This window comes from Pseudorasbora parva, chromosome 23, assembly GCF_024679245.1.
Source record: "Pseudorasbora parva isolate DD20220531a chromosome 23, ASM2467924v1, whole genome shotgun sequence".
Classification (NCBI taxonomy): domain Eukaryota; kingdom Metazoa; phylum Chordata; class Actinopteri; order Cypriniformes; family Gobionidae; genus Pseudorasbora; species Pseudorasbora parva.
Genome location: NC_090194.1, coordinates 9,691,895 through 9,717,489, shown reverse-complemented (window position 1 = coordinate 9,717,489; position 25,595 = coordinate 9,691,895). Strand labels below are relative to the sequence as shown.

The following is a 25,595-nucleotide window of genomic DNA, read 5'->3' as shown; positions in this document are numbered from 1 at the left end:
CGATAAGCAACAGCACAAACATTTGAAGCAGTTTTACTCACCGGCTGCTTCCAAAGCAGGACCGAACCTTTATCGCTGGGACCGCTCCGTCAAAAACGCACTTCTTGGAGTGTGGAGATCCACTTTGCAATGCGACTGAAGCGATGTTGTGAAGCTTCCCGTCATTTCTGCGTTCAAATCGGTTCAAATGCAGCGCTGCCTTCCCGGAATGCTGTGCTGAAGCGTTGAAGTCGCTTAATGTCAAAGTGGAGGAATGAAGTGGAGTTCGGCGCGGACTATAACCGACATAAGTGTTCATGGACGACTGGATCTGCACCTGAGAGAGTGTTTATTGGCTTGCATTTCCTCTCTCTCGCTCTAGTCACGCGCGCTCGCACCCTACCGGGAGAAGAGCCCGTACGGCCCATACAAGGACTTTCCGGTCTATTAACGTCAAGCCGAGCCATACTCGAAAAAAACTCTCCGAAACTTGTGAGAAACCGGAAGGAGTATTTTTAACACAGAAATACTCCATCAAACGTCCAACATTAGTTTTTGAAACTTTGTCTATGTTTAGGATGGGAATCCGGGTCTTTAACAGTGTAAAAAGCTCAGTATGCATGAAACAGCATTTCACCCCCCCTTTAACCTTAAGATTTCCTCCAAACTTCAAATGGTCATTATTTGCTCACTTTGTTCAAACACGGAATGATTCAATGCAGAATTTATTTTGGAAGAATCACATTGTTCTTTTACAAATATTGAAAGCCTACAATATATTGATGTTAAACTTATGAATTGACAAAAAGTGTTATATATGTCTTAAAGCCGCCATGGTTTTTGCAACACCGTTTCATCACTTCCTTCGCTGCACTGCTCACCACCATTATTTAGATTTATTTTATAGTGGTAAAATCGTTTAGTTTCATTTAGAGAACAGACAAAAACTAAACGTGTATGTTCAATGCAGCTTGTCTGGCTATCACCAGACCAAGCTCAATTTAAAATTGAACATTGGTCTGGGGAGGCTGCTCTGTGTTTTTTTTACTGCCCAAGAGGTTTAAATAACAAGCATTATTTGAATAACTCTGTATGCATTTGGATAGTCCTTCAACCAATCAGACCACAAGAGGCGTGATCAACGGGCTTCGACCCATCTGTTATCGTAAACCCGCCAATAGCACGCTAGGTGGATAAGCCAGTGTGTGATTGGTTCCTGCAGAAATGTAACAGAAGCAGTAGAAATGAATGTACAGTTTTCCAGAGTTGTAGGGCGAAATCAGATCTCCTGCAAATCAGGCTGGGTTTACCCAGTCTACAATGCAGCTTGAGCCAAACGAGTTTCAAAGCAAAATGTAAAAGCGTCTGTTTAAGCGAGTTTGTCATTGTACTGTTTTGCGTTGCTTTTTATTAAGAATAATAATAAACCTACCATTCGAGCAACTGGCGCCCCCGAATTGGTGCTAATTCTAAAGCGAATGTAAAATGCGCACGTCCGTTCCTAGTGGTGCATTTCTGTGGGCGAAGAGCAGAGCGAATGTTTTCCGTTAATTCCTATGAAAGCTCAACTTATGAATGTCCGTGCGGCTGTGCACAAATCAAATTAACGATTTAAAAGTGAGGTGCAAAAGAGGGAACTTCAATGTCACCCCCTTCTCGGTGATACTAGTATTACTGGTGTTGTCACACATTGATTAACCGGTGGGGAAATTTCTTCACCGTCACATTCCTACTTTGTATAATGAAGTGACTGAAATTTCAGTTAATTTTCAATGAAAATCTCACACTCCACCAGCTTCCAAATGTTATTTGTGCTTTCCCATTGTCTCTTGAAGACCCACATTTATGTTAGTGACACCAAAAACCATTAATTTGTTAAGGAAGAAGGATATTTGAGATACAACAGTGACTAATGACGTCGATCTGTCTCTTAAAGTTTCGTATGTTTATAATCTCGCTCGAATTTCATTTGCACTTTTGTGTATTCCAAATAGATGCAGGAAGACACATCAAGCCAGGTTCGATATAAGTACAGCACAACACAATTGATTCTCTTTTCAAAACTGTAATTCTCAATCTCATCCCAACCAATTTTCTTTTTAGTCAGGGGTAGAGAATGCCTATGTGTGAGTGCATTTAAAAAAGACTTCTCTGAGAGTATGAGAGTTTGTCTGTCTTTTTTCTCACATGCATTACGTTACATCAAAGTCTTTTCTATCAAATTACTTTGTTCATGGCTGTACTGTAGCACGTTTAATAACCTAAATATACCCCCAAATGTGTCCCGCTTATTACCACGCACATTCCACAGACTCTTGATCTGATAAAAGCCGCTCTATACGAGAGCAAGTCTCTATCTCTGTTTATTTAGAGTAATATGAGATATGTGTACATGTCAATATCTTCCTCTCAGATAGCAAGTCATAAACTCACCAACTGTGACCCTAACAGCTGCAATAGCACGTTGAGTTTTTAAAGACTTGTCAGTATCAATAGCACCTCTACCTAAGTGTGAAAGCTTAGAATGAGACATAGAGACAGAAATCCTGTGAGAATTACTCGCAGAGAAAATGTGGCTGATCACTCAAAAGCATTGTAAAGTATCACATTTGAGCGGTTATGACTAAGGTCCCGCATCATTGAACATTGTCTGTTTTTTTGAGACCATTTTCTCCACAACAAACGTTTTTCTTGACGTGAAAAACGTGAAATTGTGTTTTCGAAACTGGATGTCATTTTGCGTCTGAAACTGAAACTGATCAACAAAACCTCAAATTTTATTGCATGATCTGTGAGATTTTAGACCATTGTCTATATTTACATCTGTAACACCATCTGTGCTTTGCTTTCAAAAAATAGACACAGAACATAGCTAATTCAGTTGTTTAAACAGGAAACCCCTCGCAGCTCAGCCTAGTCGCTTTTGTTTACGTCTGCAGTGTGCGTGGGTTTTTTTCCGCTGAATATCGAGTCTGAATTACTCTCATATATCAGTCAGTAACACAATCTCGATGCTCCCGACAGCAGTGGCGCCCCTATCTTTCCCCTTCCGTTCTTCCTCTCTCTTCCTGGCTGTTTGATTCCTGCTGTGGATCCCCTCTGCTCTCATGAGATATGTTTCAGATGGACAGTCGACGTAGACTGTTTGTTTTCATCCAGTTCGTAGCTTTAGTTTTGTGAGGAATTTAAGTCAGTGTAGAGTTTGTAATAGACTTCGATGTGGATTCTAGACTGTGTGGACACTATCAAACTTTGTTTTTGGTGTTTTAAAGAGGTCATATCATTAGATTTTTCTTGAACTTGAGAAATTAAAGAGTTCCAGAAAGACTATTAATTAAAACTAGGCATCCAAAAATTTCGGATGTCATATGTCATTCAATGATTTACAGAGAAAATAAAGACCGAAACAACAGAGTAAGAAATGTTTAATGTGGGAGTAAAATGAAAAGTAAAATGTGGGATAGTCTGCCAGAACTTGTGCGCTTCCTGGCGCCGCATATCCTTCTGTATCCCAACATTAGGAAAAAAGGCCAGAAGTTTATGTATAACAAGATCCCAAAATTGTTTTATTTTTTTTGTCTGATTTTACAGCGAATGTGGTTCATTTCAGTATCGGTCATGTTGTAATATATGCTTTTGTTAAAAAATTGGAAGCACTAACTAAACTAGACATCACGACATGCCTTCTGTTACTCATGTCATGTGCAAAAAGGCAGCTTACTTAGGATTACATTGGCAGAGCAGCAAAAAAATTTTTTAATTCAGACTGAGAGTAGCAATTGATCAAACATACATGAACAAAAAGAGTGTTTTTGTGCAAATGATTTTGATTAACATCATAATAAGTATGCCTCAGGAAGAAAAAATATAATGTGAACCCTATAGAACTATGATGCAAAAGCAGTATTACTCTGGCTTTATAAAATTAAGGAGAACAAAATATGTGTGGAAAATAAATTTAAGACAAACAGTGCTGAACTGCCTTAGGTTGATTATTTTTCTTATGTAATCTCGCCTTAATCTAAGTGCATGCGATGAAGCTAGAGAGGCTCATAAAATCTTAGTAAGAGGAAGATTTGTGAGGGCAAGCTCCTGATGATTCTCCAACTGTCTGCCTGAATCGCCCCTCATTTGAATCTAATGCAAAGAAGCTTCACTCAAGTGTCCCAATGACAGCCACAATCACAATCCTCTTAAAACATGAAGGGGAAAACTCAGTTTCAGACACAATTGTAAAATACTGTTGTGTGTGTATGTGAGGTCACAACCACAACTGCACAACAGATTCACGTTTTTACAGGAAGTTAGAACCACTTCCTTTCCAACGAAGCAGTTTGCTGGGTTTGTATGGCTAACTACTTTAGCATTTCATAAAAACGTTGGCATACACAACCCACTCGTGCACGTCAGTCTTGCATCATTGTGTTTTATATCCTTGCTGGTGGAGGTACACTGTGAGAGGTGGGCTGAACAGGTGTGATATACCTGGATAGGTTTGCGTAATCTGATATAACTCAACCTGTTTGACAGTGTGTTGTTGATCTGCTTTGAAATTTGATTACAATGGGATAGGGCACTTACATGAGCGTTGGGCAGAACAAAGGAAATTTGTGTTGCTCAGAGGTGCTCTTTCATAGCTCTTTGTTGAAGTTAGTAGCACCTTTGTTCCAGATGTTTCTCCTAAATTTCCTTATGACGAATAAAAATAGAACCAAATATTAATACGTAACAATAGTTTACGTATAGTATGAGTACTGAGCTATAAAATTAATGAGGATTGAATAGCTGAGATAATTTGTTATAAGGATAATGGCATTGATGAGAAGTGTTTTGGTTTCTATTGAAAAATCAATAGAATAGTTTCTGAATTTTATTTAAAGTGCCGGTGAAATGGTGGTATTGATAATTTTTTCCATATTGTGAAGTACATCGAAGTGAAACTACCCAACAAGCAATATTGTGTTTAAAAAAACATCTAAAAGCCGTTTAAACACAGGCCTGATATTTAGGCTTAACCATAGCCCAAGTATAGACTAGTCGTCTAGAACATGAACATGTCAAAGAAATGAAACCAAACACCTTGTAATCACTGCTGACTTTGCTTACATGATATCATACATCTCTCAAGTTGTTTTTGGCAAAAACGACATGTAACCAAATATAAGGTTATTTGGGGTAGAAGTGGGTTACTATTAGCCTGCCGTGGTCATACTCAATTCTAGTCAGAATATGAGTCTGAAACTGCTCCATTGGGCTGTGATTATGGGGCGTGTTTCAACCGAACTAGGAAAGACATCAATTGGATAGACCTACAACCAATCAGGGCAACGAAGGGACGCATAACGTTACTTGTCAAATGTCAACAGAGCTCAACTGCACTGTGATGCCAAGTCCGCGTTTTTTCCGCGGGTTCTTTTCTATGTCTGCGGGTTGAAGCGACTATTATGTGATGTATAGACCCTGGAGTGCGAATTTTAGCAGGCAACCTTGCCAAAATAACACACATTTTACCGCCCAACGCGTTTTGTTGTAAAAACTTGGCAACCCTGTCTGCACGCGCGCTGAAATCAGGCTGAAATACACGATCTTTGCCAGTGTTGTAAAATAATTTAATGATACACAGAATACTTACCCAACATGATCATCATTTCTGAGAGAAATTGTGAAAGTGAATGCATATACAAACAAGCTCTCCGTTTAGGATTCAAACAAAATCCCTTTGATGACGTGCACGATTACAATACTGTTGAGAATCTGTCCGTCATCATCTAAAGCCCGCCCTTGATGATTTCATTGGTCCGAACAGTTTCTGTTCGGAGATAATCCCTCCTCTATGGAGCAAGGCCAGACCGAATTACCTGACCTAAATATTTTGTGGGCGGGGCTAAATTCGGCTGGCATCCAAGCTAGGTTACTATAGTACCAGGTCTATAGTTAACCAAGATGGGTATTTATTGTAAAAGAAAAAAAACATAGGGCAGAACATCAGAACAGTTTGATGGGTTTAGCATTAGCATTTTTTATAATGCTACAGATACTTAGTGTTAGTTCACCCAAAAATGAAAATTCTCTCATTAATTACTTATCCTAATGTCATTCGACACCCGTAAGACCTCCGTTCATCTTCGGGACACAAATGAAGATATTTTTGTTGCAGCAATTTAATTCTGCTACAAAATAAATGATAACACCATCTACAGGACATTAAAGGTATTATATCATGTTTAGCCCTTATCCTAATTTGTCAAAAATGCGCCCTTACTTTACACGAATGTGAGCGCATTAGCAGGTAGTTACTGAACAATTTATCCAGTAAATGTGTTTCCATCATAGTTTATGCACACATGTTCTTACTGAAAAAAGCTACCTAAAGTGAGCATGTTTTTTCACAACTTGGTGTTTCCATCCAGCGTTTTTTTATACAGTATTGCTAAAATCACATAGAATGATGTGGATTGAAATGCCTATTGTTTAGGTCTCATCTGAAATTTCAGAGGAGACACATGTGACATTTCTAGACAAAATGTCTCCATGTGTTCTCCATTTACTCTGTTTGCTGTTTATGGGAAACAAGAGCGCTCAGTATAAAATATGTTGTTTGTGTTTTTATGTGCTATGGCAATGATGTGTATGTGTGTGAACGAAGCATACAATTGTTTACCATGCATTTTACAAATCTAAAAAGTTTGAGTGTGTGTTTAATTAAAGTGTGTATTAAATGTGGGGTGTTATGAGATGCAGAAAAGAGGTGAAACATGTCTGTCCTAATCTAAACCAGAATGCAAAACTGGAGTTTCACACTATGAGAGCTATTCACATGCCACCAGTAAGCGCACAAATGCCCCCCTTTAACCTCACACACGTCTGCATACTTGTTACGTTCTTTCCTATGATAAAGAACAGTTGGTGTGGGTGGAGTGGAACGTGAGGGGCAGAGATAAAACGAAAAGGAGCCTGTGGATTGCTGCAGATGCTTGTGGTTGAACTTGTTCCAGCATTGCATGTTTGATCTGTGTCCTCGGTCAAATCAAGAGGAAGTGCTAGTCAGGTGCAAAAAAAATCTTCAAAGATGTGTTAGGTGTGTGGGTGTTGTAAAGAATTATTTCTTTGAGAGTTAAAGACATTGTGTTGTATTGTGTTCTGTTGTATTGTGTTGTGTTGGCCACAAACATGCTATTGAGTTAGCGAGCTTGTGGCTACCAGAGATCCATGTTGTCTTTTCTCTCAGGAAACCAGTATTGACCATCATGTACAAGAGCCCATACTACAGATTTCCTTTCTACTCTACCCTCCCTTTCTTGGTTTCGTTCTATTTATGTTTCTAGCTTCCTTTGTACTTTACTAAGACAAACATCACTATTGGCATTGCTCATACTAAGGGTCTGTTCATATCCCTAAACCCTAATCTTTATAAATAAACCAGTAACTTGTCCTGTATTGTTTGTTCTAAAAATTGTGTTCATTTAGGCCAGAGGAAAACTTGCTTCTCCTCCTCCTCCTCCTCCTCCTCCTCCTCCTCCTCCTCCTCCTCCTCCTCCTCCTCCTCCTCCTCCTCCTCCTCCTCCTCCTCCTCCTCCTCCTCCTCCTCCTCCTCCTCCTCCTCCTCCTCCTAAACTGATTTGAATCTGCATTGAACTGACTTGAGCTTAATAATGACGCTATTGCCTTCTGTAGATATAGCTGCTTATAGCTAAATGTAATTTTTGCATGCATGGGACAATCCCTTATTTTCCTATTTTTTTAAGTAGAAGATTACAAAAACAAGGCTTTACTCTCATGTGAAATTATAAAAGGATGCTTTGTTTTATTCATCCTTATTTATTTTTCTCTCTTTAATGCAGAAAAGCTTGAAGTGAAAGCGTAGTGATCTCTGTTGAGATCTGCAGTGGAGGGTTCCTCAGACTCATCCGTGTGGTGAGTATTCACAAGATGCTTTCTTCTCTCAACAACAAGGTACAGCACGAGTGAACAACTACAAAAAATGCTTTTGTATGTTTGTGTCGCCTCAGGCTGAATGTATCACATAGCAGAGCAGTATTCTGGACGTAACTCATGGGACTCCTTCCCCTCTTCTGGGACGAATCGAGCACCATGGGCCCCAGGCAGCAACAGGCACTGGGCTCCTCCATCCAGGTCTTCTATCCTCAAAATACATTTAGGGTTTGTTCACACTTGGCATGTTAGGTTAGAAAAAAAACAAACCCCAGTGTGATTGATCTGTGCTTAGTGTGGTTCATTTGAAAAAGTGTGAATGCTGCCACTCAAGCCCTGGTCAGGACCAAACAAGTGGACCAAGACCATTGAAAAGATGGGTCTCTGCACCACTTCCAAATGAACTCTGGTTCATTCAAATGGTTTGAATGGAATATGAACGCAACACAGACCAAAAACATGTAACCAAACCAAAAACTATGCTATCCTAAAAAGGACAAAATTCTCACGCATACCTGTGTTTTCTCGTCATAGTTGTGAGTTTGGCCATCACAGTTTGGTACAGGCATCAGAACTGCATCTCCTCGCAGCAGATCTTTATTTGTGTTTGTTACACATTTTATAAGCTCTTCACAAGTTCTCAGCTGGTCAAAAAACACATCATATGTAGGCTACAAACATACAACGAGAGCATCTAATCCTGCACACAGCATTGTTTTGGATGCTCGGTAAGTTCTGTCACAAGTTATATGTAATAAAAGTCAACCAGTCGGTTGTGAACATATCCCTGTGCCTTTAGGTTCTGTGTTAAAATGCTACTGTGAACACTGAACGGACCAGGACTAAATGTTTTCCATTTTTTTATTGGTCCAGACCAACAAAAAAAAACTACAAGTGTGAACACACCCTTAAAGACATAACATCCATTAATTGAGCACTGTTTTATTATGTATATGATACATTTTCTTTTTTTTACTCAATTCTTACAGTTTTTAAATCCTCATTTCTTCGGTTTTCAGGTGCAGCGGAGGGAACTATCAACCCCAGTCCCAAAACTACACAGCAGGAAGAAACTACCCAAACAAAGCTTATAACAACAGGTCAATCCTTATTTTTTTGCTTTAATAGTACTGTCTCGTAAGCTGAATCCTAATTAGCTTACTACATATGTAGAGCACTTGTAATAGTCAACAAGGTCACTGCTCTACTGCAACTGCACCACTTGTAATGTATTTGTCCCATTTTTGCACACATAATTTTATAAATTAACATAATTTTTCTTGTATTTTATAATAAAATAATTAAACAATTATTTTATAGTTTGTAATATGTAATATTTGTAATATAAATATATAAATAACTTGAATTAAAATATTAAAATACGGTTATTTGACACACTATATCTACACACTAGCCTGACGTGGTCATACAATTCTAGTCAGAATATGAGTCTGAAACGGCTCCATTGGGCTGTGATTATGGGGCGTGTTTCAACCGAACCAGGAAAGACCTCAATTGGATAGACCTACAACCAATCAGAGCAACGAAGCGACGCATTGTCAAATGTCAACAGAGCTCAACTGCACTGTGTTGCCAAGTCTGCGCTTTTTTCCGTGGGTTATAGCGACTATTACGTGATATATTATAGACCCATGAGTGCAAATTTTAGCAGGCAACCATGCCAAAATAACACACATTTTACCCCCCAAACACCATTTTTCATTCCATTTAGGATTCGATCAATATAATCCGAGCCCCTCTGTTGACGTGCATGATTACGTTACTGTTTATCATCTGTCCGTCATCGTCTAAAGCCCGCCCTGATGATTTCATTGGTCTGAACAGTTTTTGTTCGGGGATAATTACTCCTCTATGGATCGAGGCCAGACCGAACTGCTCGACCTAAAAATGTAGTGGGCGGGACTAAGTTTGGCTGGCATCCAGGCTATCTACACACTATAATGCATGCTATATCGTACAGATAATGTGCAAATTTTCTATGTGAACACTGTTTTGTGACATTAATGGTTCATATTCTTCTTCATTCATGGACAGACCTCCAGGTTTCAGCAGGGACAGACCCCACACTAACAGAGACAGAGGCATCGGAAAGGAGCAGAGGGTCCCGAGGGGCTGCGGACTAACACAGAACCAGCACCACAACCCAGAACGCTCCACCCTAAACTACAGCTCAGGGTGTGGAGCACACCTCTCTAGCAGCAACAATCACGGCAGCCAGCCACACAGGGTGAGGGACTTTCATCCAAATATATAAAGTTACATTGCTGTTAGAGATGAGCACATCACTTAACTTAATTTTCTTGACTGGCTTGATTATATTTGCTATCTCAGTATGGGGGTCCGCACCAGCAGCAGCGTTCCACTGGGCGCCCCCCACAGACCCAGGGAGAGAAGTGGACACAGTCAACTCAGTCCAGGACTTACCAAGGGCCCTCTTTTAAACGTCCAGCACCTCCTCACAATAACTCACCAACCCTCCGTGACCCATCCCCTTCACGAGACGACTGCCCAAGCAAGAGGAGTAGAAGCATCAGCTCGCACCAGGTCCTTTTTACCATGTTCTTTTCTTTGTAAAATTTATGGTCACAGACAACTATTATTTACATTTACAATTTTGAATTTCTATATGTTTATGTTAGTTTTTTTGGTTATATAGCTAAAGGCCAATCCAAAAGTTTTGGTTATAACTGTAAAAGGGCAGTATAGTCTTTAAGCATCATCTGCTGGACGAAATGAGAACATCCTTAAGATGTAATACTCAACTCCTGATAAATTCTGCAGAATTTCCACCCGAGAGATAAATATTTCATCAACCGCCCACCTCCATCACATCCACCTCGGCCCTGGAGCCCAGCATACAAAAGCTCAATGCCCTGGAGCCTGTCTGAGAAGAGGTCCTCCCCCTCTCGCTTTCAGGTAGACCAGTGGTCACAGCTATATTTTTTGTGTAGTTGATTTTGTCTAATACCTGGAAGACAGCAGCTATTATAAGAAGGTTTATAGCACTACACAAACAGATGTGAACTAAGGGTTAGTTTAAAACATTAGCAGCCCTAATCACAGATGCCTTATTATAAATATATAATTTACAATTAATATACTTTGTTTTGCTCATGATCATCCTTCTTTCTTTTATTTGAAAGGAGTCCAGTCATTCAGTCATGAGAGATCACATCTACAGACCATATTCCCTTCCATCACCACCCAACATTGCCCTAAGCCAGGGCCCCCACAGCAAGAAACCCACCAAACAGGGGCCACCCCATCATCTGGTCAGAGATCATTCAGGCCCCCATCCCCGTGGGGCCAAAGGGGGCTGGGATTGCCCATCACCAGCAAACCTCACCAGTGTGCCTTACAATCAGCAGCACCAGCTCCCTCCACAACAGAGGCACACCGTCCCCTCCAGCAGCCCAGTCACCTCAGTACCTCAGCCCAGATTCAACACAGCACAGCCTGGCTGGAAAACACAGAGCCGCTCTGGAAAACATGGCAACAGCGTGAGTAAATGAAGAATTTTCATTTCTGTGACATCTATTCCTTTTAATCTTTTTAAAGAACTAGTCTCAGCCTCAGACAACACAGTCTGTCTAAGTGGGCGTTCTTGGCTAGAATAATCTCCAAGATTTAATATCAGTAGTCAAAAGTCTGGCAGTATGAGTCAACCAAGTCCATATAAATTACTAATACAACCAGAGAAGACAAATAATGTATACTGAAGTGCTCTTTCATATTAGTTTAGTTTAGACATGTTTGGGCATTTGTTTCTTTACAGGAGATGGGGCGTACAACCTCTAGCCTGGAATCCCAACAGTCTGAGGGTGGGGACAGAAAACGCCCAAGCGCATCCAAACACATAAGCCGCCAACGGAGTCCCATTCAGCCGTACAGCAGTGCTGAGGGTAGAGTCAGAGATTTTACAGAATGGAAGAACCCAGATACTGGGTTAAGAAAACATGATCAGAGAGACTCAGACTCTCCTTCTGAGCTCACCACTCAAACCTCAGACAGAGGTCTGAGGGCACAGAGGTCAGAAATGAAGAAGAGCAGACACTCTAAACACCAGACTGGATTAAAATCCACCCACAAGAGCTCCCTCAGCAAGTTGGACACTGAACTCTTGAAACACATTCAGGCCAAGAGGAGGCACAAGGAGCGTTTAAAGAGGAAGGAGAGAAAGGAAGAAGGAGAACTGTTGGACACAAAGGAAAGGATAGACAAAAAGCTGGAGGAAAGGAAAAAGAAAAAGATGAGGGAAGGGAGAAAAGGGCATGATAAGAAAAGCATGCATCAAAATGGGAGGAAGTTGGGACAGGTGAAGAGAAGAGCAAAAGAGGAGAGAAAACAAGGAATGCACAAAGACAGGAAGAGTGAGATGCCCACATCGAAATCAGCATCTCCCAATTTAGGAACATTGCACCCCAGTGATTCTGGACCTGTCCTGGATGACCTACTGTCTGAGCCACTTCATCTCAGTCGTAGAGAGGAAGAGTTCTCTCGACATACCTCAGGGTTCATCCCACCTTGTAAATCTCCTGTCAGTAATAACCATTGTTCTCCATGTCAGTCAACCCACAAAGCCAACACTAAAGCCTTAGAGGTTGACAACCAATCAGACTCTTCTGACCCTGACCATGTAGACACAAGTGATGATGACAGTATAGAGACCCGTGATGTTGGTGCGTCCAAACAAACACTTCCTGATAAACAAAAGGTTTACAAAGAAGAACCCATTAGAAGCAAGGAGGGTGTCACAGGGTTGCATAGTGCTCCAGACCTTCTCCCAGCTCACTGCACCTATAGCGAGGAGCTCCTAAGGTTGGACCCGCCAACAAGTCCACCTGTTCTGAGCTGGCAGGGCTCTCCGGTGTCGGACTTGAGTGATGATGAGGAAGGGAAAGAGGAAGATATGATAGGGGTTCTGAGAAGGCCAGTGCTACAACCCAGTCCAACACACTCATCTCCTCTTAGCGACTCAGTGGAGATCAGCACTGGAGTTGACTATTGCCACAACGATTTGGCCAAGTTGTACGGTCTTTCTGATTCCTCTAAAGCAATGGACACCGAGGAAGAGGATGAAGAAAAGAGAGAAGGAGAGCAGAAAGATAGTAGTCCTAATGCGTCAAGCAACTCTGAACCCAACAAACCACACTTGCACCAAATGGACAAGTTCCAATCAACAACCTCAGCAATTGGCAGCCATAGATACACTTACAGGGGTGGACCATTTGGTCGGCCTCCCCCTGGTGCTTTAGTTGGGGTGAAATACTCATCATCTCTGTCCCTGGGTCCTGAAATCCATCCTCCAGACCAGCATAGTCCACCTGCCACTTCCCCAACAACAGATATCCCAGATCAGGTTATACCACCACAGACCCAGCCCAGAGAGAAAGATAAAGAGAGTAAAACAGAGGAAGAAAGAGTGGAAAATGAAGAAATAGCAGAAGAAAAAGAGGAAACTGAGGTGCAGAAGATGGATGTACAAACCGAGACCAAAGTAGCTGAATTGGCTAAAGACCCAACCTGCACATCACTGGAGGAGAAGGAACCTCTGATGTCTCCCGCCACCCTGCAGGCGAAACTAGTTCACAGCTGTGAGCTACTGCTCACTCCAAACTCCAGTCCCATGTCAAAGGCCATGAAAGTCAGTGGTCCCATATCTTCTGAGAGAGAAAAAGAACAAGACCGGGTGAAACAGAAAGATCAAGTGAGGCCTCTAAAAAAAGTTGGTAGGAGCACGAAAGGAGAAATTCCTGAAAAAAGTGAGGGAGGAGAGACTAAGAAGAAAACGGTAAAGGATGAGACCAAGATAAAGGATTTATCCTTTAAAGGTTCAGATGAGCAGCTGATGGAAATAAGGACCGAACAGGTTGTCCCAGAAAACCAACAAATTGACATGAAAGAAGAAGTTGAGAAAGAAAAAGAGACAGATGTTAAAAAAGTGACTATGAAAGAAGGCACAGTCATGGTTGATACATCTACCACAGCACCATCTACATCTTCCAGAACCAGCGCACAAACCTCTGTTACTGTGAATGTCTCCTGCAGACCTTTACTTCTAGACCGAGTCAATCTCCTTAATCTGCAAGAGTTGTCTAAAATTCCCTTGAAAGAACTGACGATCCGCTTGGTCAAGGTTGAGAGCAGAGGTCGGCAGACTTTTATCGCCTCCGAGCTCGAGCAGAAGAGCATGCCACTCAATGCTGTCAACATCAGAAACAATGCAGCTGAGGTCATTCAAGCCTGCAAGTGAGTTCACATGTGACCTTTGGACCTCAAATTATTCTGATTGACTTATTTAAGGGGTGCTTGCTCAGGCTAAGTCTAAGTCTAAATGCCATAAGCTGACATTGAAGGGACCTGAGCCATGTCTACCCAAAACACTTTAACAAAGCATACAAATGTGCTTAAAGCCAACCTGGAACACCTTAGCAGGCACATATCGCTACCCTAGCAACTATTCACAACATTTTACCATCATAACAGCATGTTTACCACTATCACTAATCTAATTGTTATTATGAGTTTGATGAGGAATATGAATCATGTCTCTTACTGTTGTTTTTCTCTCTGAATTTACACATGCACCTACACTCTCTATTGCTGTGACAGAGGGGCAAACATAAGGAACAAGTTTCAGGAGTCGTACCTGCTCCCAGCATTTTCAGTGAAGCCTGTCCTGTCCAGCGAGATTCCTATTCCCAGAGAGAAACTGAACCCTCCAACACCAAGCATTTATGTGAGTTCAGGCTAATCAGTTTTTTTAATGGAATTTGTTGATAATGCTCAGTCAGACATTAGTTTATATGGATATGTAATAAATATAGTTTATATTTATTGTAAAAAAAACAAAAAAACAATTACCATTTAAGCTGTCTGTTTGATTGTGTCACAGTGTGTTATTCTTAGTTTGTGTGTATGTTTTTGTATTTTTAGCTGGAGAGTAAAAGGGACGCTTTCTCTCCTGTGTTGCTGCAATTCTGCACAGACCCTAAAAATGCTGTCACGGTCATCAGAGGACTGGCTGGATCTCTCCGTCTTAGTGAGAAAACACAATATGTCAAACACACACACACAAACACTCATTTACAGACCAAAGACAGATGGAAGGAAACAGGAAGAACTTTAAAAGACAGCAACTTACCAGTAAAGACACTATCCTAGAAAACAGCTGTCCTACGAACTTTCATTAATTAACTTATTAATTACAAAAGTTCATAAAGTTAATGTTTATTTTACATTTATTCATTACAATAGTTTTTGAAAGTGTTTTAATTTCTTGGTTTTTGGTGCTTAAGAAACATTACTTAAGTTTTTTTTCTTTTCTTGTGGAAACAGATCATTATAATTTTTTTCCAGGATTCTTTGAGTTAAGTTTTTCTTACGCTTAAAATACATATTTTATAACAATAACTGTCTTTAAAGACACAATATGTAAGATTTTTAGTTTAAAATATCCAAAAACCTCTAGAACAGTGTTATATATTTTGTTGGCATGTGTGCATTATCCCAAAAATGTCCAACAAGGTTAAAATCCAGAGAAATCAGCAATTTTAACCTGTGTAATGGCCCGTGACATTTGTGTCTTCTGTCTATAGCCAGGTTTCCATCCAAGGAGTTTTTTTTTGTTGCAAAAAAAGGCTCGATCCGTCACAATATCTACCGATATAGCTGATGGAAATGCCAATTATCGTTAATTTTTTGCAAATGTTGACACAATCTTTTCCTGTTTAACTTTAGCGTATAAATTCTATGTTGTTGGTGATACTTCAAATGTCACGAAAACTAGTTTGGAAGCACTTTTTGTTGAGAAAAGGGGCTTTAACGCAAATAAACGTGGTGTCACATGACAGAATTATCCTATTATACGCAGTGTCCGCACATGGCAATGCTCCCATTAAAGCACCATTTCCCTGTAGTTAAGAGGCACACTAAATCTATTATAATCATATAATTAAATTATTGTATTATTATTGGTAAGAATAAGACATGTTACCTCTCAAACATCATTGATCCTTGTTTTTGTAATTTTGTGTTTTTTACAATCGAATAAAACTTAATCGGGAAAAACTTCAGAAAAACAATAACTAACTGCACCCATTTCTGAATATTGCTTGATCAAGAATTGATCTAAACAATGTCTCCATCAGCTGTGGAGGTTAAGATAACTCCCATGATTCCACGCTCCCATGATTAATCAAGCTTTGCTTTTTTTGAAGAAAAGACCTCAAGCAGCAAAACTTACATACTGTGCTTTTAATGCTTTCATTCAGTAAGAATTCATTCAGCTTATCAAAAACAACACAAATTTATTTAAAAAAAGAAATCATATTGACCCCAAACCTTTGAACAGTAGTGGATTTACATTCATCAATCATTGGATATTGTGTGTAATCTTTATCAGGACCTAATTATTGTATTGGAATAAACTCGAGATATTTTATAATATTGGAAATATGAAAGAATTCTCGTCTTTATGGTAGATCTAGGTCTGTTTTCCACTAAATCCCTGGTGGAGGCCAACTCTGAGCATGCAGTGGAGGTGAGGACTCAGGTGCAGCAGCCGGCGGACGAGAACTGGAACCATTCAGGATCCGCTCAGACCTGGCCCTGTGAAAGTAGCAGATCTCACACAACCATCGCTAAATATGCACAGTACCAAGCATCCAGTTTCCAGGAGAGCTTACAGGTTGGTAATGTTACCAAGAGCGCCTCGGTGGTATCAGAAAACAACGCTAACTCACACTTAACGGGAGTCACATCTCCTCAGTGTGAGAAGATCTAGATGGGAAAACACACTATGGTGATGGCATAACACTCGCCTCCCCCGTAAAGTCATGTTCTATGAAATGACATTTTATTACGTGAAGTGTCCCTTCTCCCCCCTCTTCAGAGGAAGGGTATTGCAGTTTGATGGTGATGAGGTTCCAGGCAATCGCCTGGATGTGCTAAGTACACACAGACACAATCGCTATAATCACACAGACACACACCACCACCACTCAAAAAAACTAATTTAAGAATAAAATTAACATATATTTCTATTTTTAGGAAGAGAAAGACAGTGAAGATGAGGATGAGGAAGACAAATCGGAGGAAAAAAATGCAACAAAATCCAACTTACAACTCAACACTGGCTCTTCTATCACCACAGCCAGGTAAAAGTCAAAAATAAGGATTATTGGATAAACTACCACTCAACAATGCATAGATTATTATTACCAGATCCAGATGGAATTGTGTCTGTGATATATATATATTTAAAATATTCTTTTTTTAATAGCTCAGAACAGAAAGCCGCTGGAAAAATCATCAAATTTGGAACCAACATTGACTTATCTGACCCAAAACGGTGAGAGATGTTCACTTTGATATCACTGGTACATTAGTTGACAATCGTCCATTAAGTAATGTTGGAAAGGGAGACTATTAAGTGTTTTACTTTTTTATGAGTGCCATTATTACTTGAACTGGTGTGAGAAAAGGAATGTGGGCACTTGTCTTCAGGTGGAAGCCGCAGCTGCAGGAGCTGTTGAAGTTGCCTGCGTTCATGCGAGTGTCGTCCAGCACCAACATGCTGAGTCATGTTGGCCACACTATACTGGGAATGAACACCGTCCAGCTTTATATGAAGGTCCCTGGCAGCCGCACGCCAGGTCAGTGTACGCACACTGATGTGTTCATGAGACTTCTCTGACTTGTTTAGAAATATTATTAAAGGTATAGTTCATCCAAAAATTTAAATTCTCTCATCATTTACTCACCCTTAAATTGTTCCATACCTGTGTGAATTTCTTTTTTCTGCTAAACACAAAAGAAGGTATTTTGTAGTATGTTGACGGACCTCATTGACTTCCATAGTATTTTCTTCCATTCTGTGAAAGTCATTGGGGCCCATATGTGTTTTGTTACGCATTCTTCAAAATAGTTTATTTTGTGTTTAGCATAAGAAGAAAAATATCATACAGGTTTGGAAAAACTTGAGGGTGAGTAAATGATGAGAGAATTTTCATTTTTTGGGTGTGCTATTCCTTTAAATCTATTTTTCATGTTGGTTTCCTTGTAGAGTTTTTTTTTGTTTTTGTTTGGTTAAGTTTTACAGAAGTTTTGTCTCCTTGAAAATAACAAAACCTCACACTCTCCAAAAACACACTTATTACCATAGAGACATATTTTGTTTTATTTTTTCAATTTTTTTCATTATCAGTAGAGCGGAGTGATTTTAAAAAAAATATTTTTTTATTTAATTTTCCTTACAAACTATGACTTACAATATATTTGTGAAATGTGTTCTGGACAGTATAGTATACAATTAAATAAAACAGCACAAGCCTTGTTTTAAATGAAATTTTGACTTCTCTCTAGGACATCAGGAAAATAATAACTTCTGTTCAGTGAACATCAATATTGGCCCTGGAGACTGTGAGTGGTTTGCTGTTCATGAACATTACTGGAAAGCCATCAGTGACTTCTGTGAAAAGTACGTTTTGGATCACACACACACATTATTTCATATAATTTTATAGATTAACATGTTGGGTTTTTTTAGATTTTAAATTACAAATGTATTGACTGAAATATAAAGCGGTCTCTTCTGTGTGTTAGGCATGGAGTAGATTATCTGACAGGCTCGTGGTGGCCGGTTTTGGAGGACCTGTACCGTTCAAACATCCCAGTGTACCGCTTCATTCAGAGACCGGGGGATCTGGTGTGGATCAACGCGGGGACTGTACATTGGGTCCAGGCTGTGGGCTGGTGCAACAACATCGCCTGGAACGTAGGCCCTTTAAACGGTCAGTCAGCAGGAGGCGCCAAAGACATTTGTTAAGCATTTAGTGTAAATGTATTTGACACATGCTTTATATCATGACGTCGTTTTCATTATATGCACTTTGTCTTCCCAGCCTATCAATACCAGCTGGCTCTTGAGCGCTTTGAGTGGAACGAGATCAAGAAAGTGAAATCAATCGTCCCAATGATTCACGTGTCCTGGAACGTCGCCCGCACAATCAAGATCACAGACCCAAACACATTCAAGATGATCAAGTGAGTGCGCCGTTGAAGTATTTTTGTCAGTGAGATCTACTTTAAACGATTTTATACTTCCACCTCCTTCTTGTCTTCTCTTTTAGACATTGTCTCCTCCAGTCTATCAAACACATTCAGATTTTGAGGGACCAGCTGGTGTCTGCAGGGAAGAAGATCTCCTATCAAAGCAGGGTGAAGGATGAGCCAGCGTATTACTGCAACGAGTGTGATGTGAGGAGCGAAGAACACAATGACGGCTAATGATATTCTGTCATGACACACTGCATTAATGTATCTGACTGTGTATGCATGTGCGAACAGGTGGAGGTGTTTAACCTGCTGTTCGTGACCAGTGAGAGCAGCAGTAGAAAGACGTATGTGGTTCACTGTGAGGACTGCGCTCGGGAGAGAAACCACAGTCTGACCGGGGTGGTGGTGCTGGAGCAGTACCGCATCGATGAGCTGATGAACACATATGATAACTTCACCCTGGTATAAGACACTCTCAGACACACGTACACACAAGTGTAATACGTAATATTTTATTTATTTGATTTTTAAAAATACATTATTTTCATAATTAAAAAAAAGAAAGTGTAAATATATATATATTTTACATTTTTATTTTAAATAGGTTTATTTAAAATAAAAATGTAATGTTTATGTGTTTGTTTTAATTTATATTTTTTTCTAAAATGTGACTTTTATAAAAAGTATAGATAATTATTTATTTATATATATATATTTGTAAACATTTTGTAAACACAATGTGACATGTGACCCTGACATTTAAAATAAAGTATTAGCATGTAATTATATATATTATTTTTATTATTTATTTATATTAAAATAGGCTTCATAGGTTTTCTTCAAAATAGGTTTCTGTATGCAAAATATAATTTATATAAATATTTTTGTAAAATGGACATAGACATGTTAAAAAATAAAATATTATATAGGCATCATTTTCATTATGAATGTATAATTTTTGTGAAATGTGACCTGGACATACACACTAATACAGAAGTGTAATATGTAATGATATTATTTTTATTTATATATATATATATATATATATATATATATATATATATATATATATATATATATATATATATATATATATATATATATATATATATATATATATATATATATATATATAAAGGCTTTATTTTATGCAAAATAGAATTTACAATTATTATTTTTTTAATGTTAAAAGAGTTTATAAAAATATCATTAGAATTGCATTTTTAATTTATATTTAAAAAATAGGCTTTATTTTCACTATGCAAAAAAAAATATTGCTAATTTTTGTGAAATATGACATGACGTGTGATGTAATAGTTTTATTTTGTAGAAAAAAGGCTTTAATTTCATAATGACAAATAGAATTTCTAATATATATATATATATATCTGAAATTAAGAAAACATTATAAGTTCAAAGATATGTTTTACATAATGTCTATTTTATTTCATTGTGATAAAAAAATGTATTATATATATAAAAATGTTATATATCACAATAAAATAAAATAGACATTATGTTAAAAATATCTATTAACTTATAAGGTTTTCTTAACTGTCACTCGGACTTTATTTATGCTCATTATGCTAAATAGAATTTGTAATTATTTCTAATATTTTTGGACATTTAAAATAAAGTATCAACATTTAATGATTATTTTAAATAGGCTTTATTTTCATCATGAAAAATAGAATTTCTAAAAAAAATTGTTAAATGACAATATAAAAGTTGTGTAAGAAAATATATATTTTATTAATTTATAATGTTTTTCTTAATTTCTTAATTTATAATATTTAATTTATTTATAATATTTTTGAGACATTTGACCTGGTCATTTAAAAATAAAGTATGAACACGTGATGATAGTTTTATATTATTTTAAAATATTTATTTAAAAAATAGAATTTACAACATTTTTGTAAAATGGACATTTTATTTAAAAGTAGGCATCATTCTCATTATGCAAAATGGAATTGACAATATTTTGTAAAATGGACATAAACATTGATCCAAATAAAACAAAATAATCCATCAGTGACTCTGCTCTCCAGATATCAGCATTGTCACTGACCACTATTTTACACATATAAATTAAAATTATTCTCACAACAATTCTAACGCACAAGTTCTCTCTTCCCAGGCTCCAGTTCCATTCTGTAGGTGAAGTTGATGTCTGAAACTACACAGCCATAACCAAATCTCCCACCATCCTGCCCCAAATCAGCGGCACAAACCTTTCATTCTCTTTTTTTTATTACCAAAACCACTACTGCAGACTTACAGAACAGCCAATCAAATCGCTGTTTACTTCACATTGTTTACAATACTATCAGCAGATGTCTCTCCAGCTCAGTCGTCTTCCCCTCAGCCAGCTACTGACGGGACATCGGATAGTTCTCATGTTCCTGATTATAGAATGACCAGAGTGGTGCTACATCATTGGACTCTAACAATAATGTGTAACTTGGCTATCAGGTCACCCATCCAAAATGGATAACTGCTGTGATTCCTTAAAAAAAAAAAAAAAAAAAAGTCAACATGCCGAACATGTGCATTAATTCAGGTACTGATGTAGTTTACTTTTTTTATGCAAATGGAAGACAATTTCACCAGTCCAGTTATTCTATGTCTCTGGTTAATCTGAGTGGTGCTTTGATACAACTTGTATAACAGCAGGGGATTCATTTCTGTTGGAGCTGATGACCATTGCAGTGGCATTACATTTTTTTTTTTTTCTCGGTCGTGTCATATTTACTACAAGTCTCAAGACCTTTGTAAATGGTATTTGCATATTTTACTGGGTGCTATTTTTTTAAGTTGTCAAAGGTTTTCAGAAAGAAAGAAAAAAAACTTTTTTAACAGTCTAGACTAACACCATTTGGGCCTTGTGATATGCATTTAGACAAAAGGTGATTTCATGATATTTGATTAACTAAATAATGACATTTTCTTAGAGCATTAAAATACCACATGAGGTATAGTATATGTAACATTTATTCCAAAATATACGGGTTTAATCTAAAACTTATTTGATTGCATTTGTCTGGAAAACCTTACATGTGTTAAGTGAATCTTTTCTAACTCAAAAAAAAAAAAAAAATTCATTCCTGCGAACTTGTGGCTTTTGATGCATTTCTCAATCCGATTGATTTCATCCTTTTATTTGATTTTCTGATTTTTGGAATCATAATTGAAATACTCCGTTTTGTTTTCTATTTATTTACTTGACTTTTCCATTTGTATTTATTGGTTGTTTGTGATGCTTCATACGTATTTTGTAAACCTTTCTGTTGTGCTGATGTGGTGAGGCTTACGGGGGAACGTCTGATTCAAAATGGTGCTGATCCCCCTCCCCCTCCCGGGTCTCTCTGTCTGTATAAATGATCTGTAGGTTTGAAAACATGAATTTAATCTCACAAGTTGGTGCTTAGAACAGAGTCTTTTATGAACTGAATGTCTTTGTACTGTATATTTAACACATGAAATTTGTTTGCTTTACATGAGGTACAGGATATTGTGACACGTGTATGATTCCAGTCATCTTAGCTGTTATGATTATAATGACCTTTCGGATTTGTATCATTGTTGATGAATTTCAGATCTTTGAGAGCTCTCAGATTTGCGTTCCATCGATACCTCTCAGAGTTTGTTTTCAGGTTCATTGCCATTTTTGTTTGTTTTACTGTATTAAAAAAAGAACGAAAAAAAGAAATGAAAAGAAAAAAAACATTAAGGATCTGAGCCAGACTTGTCTAAAACATTTTGTGATTTTTGTGTGTTATACCTGATATAATGATAACTATTAAAAAAAATAAAACTGATAAATTCCCATGTGTTTACGTGTCAACTATTTCTGGATTGTGAGTGGAAGTGTATTAGAGGAAGGTTACAGATTCACAGTCTCCTGTCTGTCTGCGGAGTGGAAGTGGAGGCCTGCAGAGGTCATGGGACAGGAGTAATGTTTCGGCGACACCTCAGCGCTCTCTGCGGACTTTACTGCGGAAATCCTGGCTCCAAGGACAGGAAGACAGGTTTTCCTCTTTTTAAGACTCTCAGGATATATCTTGTTTTCCACCATCCCTCCACACTTAACTTGTATATTTCAGCAGAGCCCTTTTTATCTTTCTCTCCTGATAATCCACTGCTGTGAATAAATAAACTAAATGTAAATAGTTTATTTACTTACAGATAAAGTCATCATCCTGTTTTCACCCCTATGAACTCACTATCTTATCCAGGTCACTCTATCACAGCTGGTGAGTCCTGACCTCAAAGTGTTTTGCAGGTCTGTTCTGATAAAGTCACAGACAGCTGTAAACTAAACAATGCTAAATGCAAATAGTAATTTAAAAAACTAACAATTAATAGTGCATAGTTTGAATAGCAAAATAAAATGCTTCACCTCAGGAAAGGGAAAATGCCATTATTATATTATAATTGTTCTACTAAACTGAATGCATGTTCAGTAAAAACAAAGATACACTATGTTACTGTTTTAGTTCAAAAATATGCAGTGAATGAATACATTAATCCTTCCAAAACGTGTTTTTGTCTAACCCTGATTCACTATGGTAAGCCTATTAAGTGTTTATATTTTAGACTTGTCTGGATCATAAACTGTATAAAAAATAAAAAATGGATGACACACCTTCACTCGCTTCCATTGTAGAGAATTGATGCCATCTTTGAGTCTCGAGTCTGCGCGGTAGTGAGCATGAAGTGGAATCGAGCTATCAAGGCCCCGCCCACACTCCCACAGAATCGTTTATCTGCAGAACAACTCATTTCGGTGAGAAATAAACAGTTATGTAAATGTAGAAATGAAAGTTGAGGCTCGAGTCTCCTCCCAAAAGTCCAGAAAAAAAAGTATTTTGGTGCCTCAGTGACTTCTTCCCTCAGAGAGGCTGTCAATCATGAGGTCATACTCCTGTTTTTATAGCATCAAATAACTAACTAAAACCAAACTTATTTAAGAAAATAACACTTTAACTTACATCAGCACAATAAAAGCTACCTAAAATGACAGAAACCATCTTAGGAAATAAAAATTTGAAGTGTAATGATTACAGTCTCATTTAAATAGATATACCGCAGCCAACCTGGGGGTGATCAAAATCAATTTGGCTTTACTTTTCACGATATGTGCGGCACACTTGTAGCCTAGAAATCTAGACGCACCCTAGCGGCAGCAAATCTAATCTGCCCGCGAGTGTCGTCTAGCAACTCTCAATACCCTTTTAAACTGTAATCCGCAAACTCTTGCCGGGCCAATCACATCGTGTATAGAGTCGGTGGGCGGGGCCATAATGACGACAGCTGAGTTGCGTTTGCGTGCTTCTAGTAAACACAGAAACTGCGAACGGCGCTCTTTCGAATCAGCTCTGACCGAGACTCTGGAAGACTTAGAGTTAAGCTTTTCTCTGAGAAAAGAACAAAGAACGGCACTGAAGTCATTCTTAAAAAGGGAAGATGTGTTCGGAGTGTTGCCGACCGGATACGGCGAATGTTTAATCTGTCAACGAGCTCTGTTTCACTTTCGTTGCTCTGGTTGGTTGTAGCGCTATCCTATCACGTGCAGAGGGAGTTTGAAAGACAACCGTTTATCCCGCCCCTCAGATTGAGCCCTGTCAATGGTGAGTTTCCAGACCAAACATCCTGATGTGGGTCTGGCTTGTCAGGCTAGCACACTTGGGCTGACTACAGGCGCACAAAGGCACCTCACGAAACTATTTCGATCCTGGTTATATCTCTCTTAAGCCTAGTTGTGAATGTTTTATGAGCAATAGGATTACTATATTTATCCACAGTCTGCACAGTCACGCAGAATGAAAGCACAACCAAAGCAATGTTCTTCCCCAAAATGCATGCAATTTTGTTTAAACCACTTGAGGCCATAGTGTACCTTTAAGTATTATCTTAAGATACTTTCTAATATACTTATTTTCTTACATTATTTTGATCTCATATATTATTGCCATACAGGCAATACTTTGACATTACTCATATTTAAATGATAACAGAATACTTCTTGATTATAACATTGAAACATGCAATTTCTGTGAAGCTGCATTTACAATATGTAACTTTGTTTAGTTTTAGTTTTTTTACACAATTTTGAATTAAATTTGGTCCCTGAGGTATCTCACTCAAAAACAAAAGCCAATCTACGTGCCCTCTGTCGAAATCTCCAGAAAACATCCTCCCGGAGCCCTGTGTCCTGACAGCTCTGACACATCCTGAGAGATACTGAACAGACATGAACTCCCCTCGCTGTAGCTGAACTAAAGGTGAAGTGGGAAACATCATACAAAGAGCCAACTGTTAGAGAGCCCTTAGTGGGTTAGACTTAACCCACTTAAGTTTAAGCCTTTACTAACTTTTATTTAATTAATTCTTTATTTTTTACTTTAACTCTGGAGAAATAGCATTCTTAATCTCTTTCTGTGCCACTGGGAGTTTCCCCAAACTCTTTCATATTTTAAAGTTTATATTTTATATATATATATATATATATATATATATATATATATATATATATATATATATATATATATATATATATAAACCCCTTAATCATGTTTTATATTTTCCTCAAAACATCAGGA

At 38.2% G+C, this 25,595-nt stretch overlaps 1 protein-coding gene across 5 annotated transcripts in view; it reads left to right on the top strand.

Moving 5' to 3' along the window:
• Positions 1-22,819, top strand: part of kdm6bb (lysine (K)-specific demethylase 6B, b) — a 33,236-nt gene extending 10,417 nt beyond the window's left edge. For 4 of the 5 annotated variants that reach the window (XM_067433048.1, XM_067433047.1, XM_067433046.1 and 1 more), the window contains 11 exons: positions 7,821-7,893; positions 7,989-8,112; positions 8,931-9,011; positions 9,967-10,159; positions 10,264-10,476; positions 10,714-10,848; positions 11,076-11,432; positions 11,708-14,181; positions 14,545-14,671; positions 14,869-14,974; positions 16,416-17,080. In XM_067433048.1, the coding sequence (XP_067289149.1) occupies positions 7,994-8,112; positions 8,931-9,011; positions 9,967-10,159; positions 10,264-10,476; positions 10,714-10,848; positions 11,076-11,432; positions 11,708-14,181; positions 14,545-14,671; positions 14,869-14,974; positions 16,416-16,717 (4,107 nt within the window). In that variant the 5' untranslated portion in view covers positions 7,821-7,893; positions 7,989-7,993 and the 3' untranslated portion in view covers positions 16,718-17,080. Of the gene's footprint in view, positions 1-7,820; positions 7,894-7,988; positions 8,113-8,930; positions 9,012-9,966; positions 10,160-10,263; positions 10,477-10,713; positions 10,849-11,075; positions 11,433-11,707; positions 14,182-14,544; positions 14,672-14,868; positions 14,975-16,415; positions 17,091-17,215; positions 17,285-17,439; positions 17,589-18,297; positions 18,413-18,537; positions 18,726-18,836; positions 18,979-19,064; positions 19,192-19,281; positions 19,453-21,130 lie in introns of those variants that run through there. The other variant, XM_067433050.1, reaches the window with a different exon arrangement.
• The last annotated feature ends 2,776 nt before the right edge of the window (positions 22,820-25,595 follow it).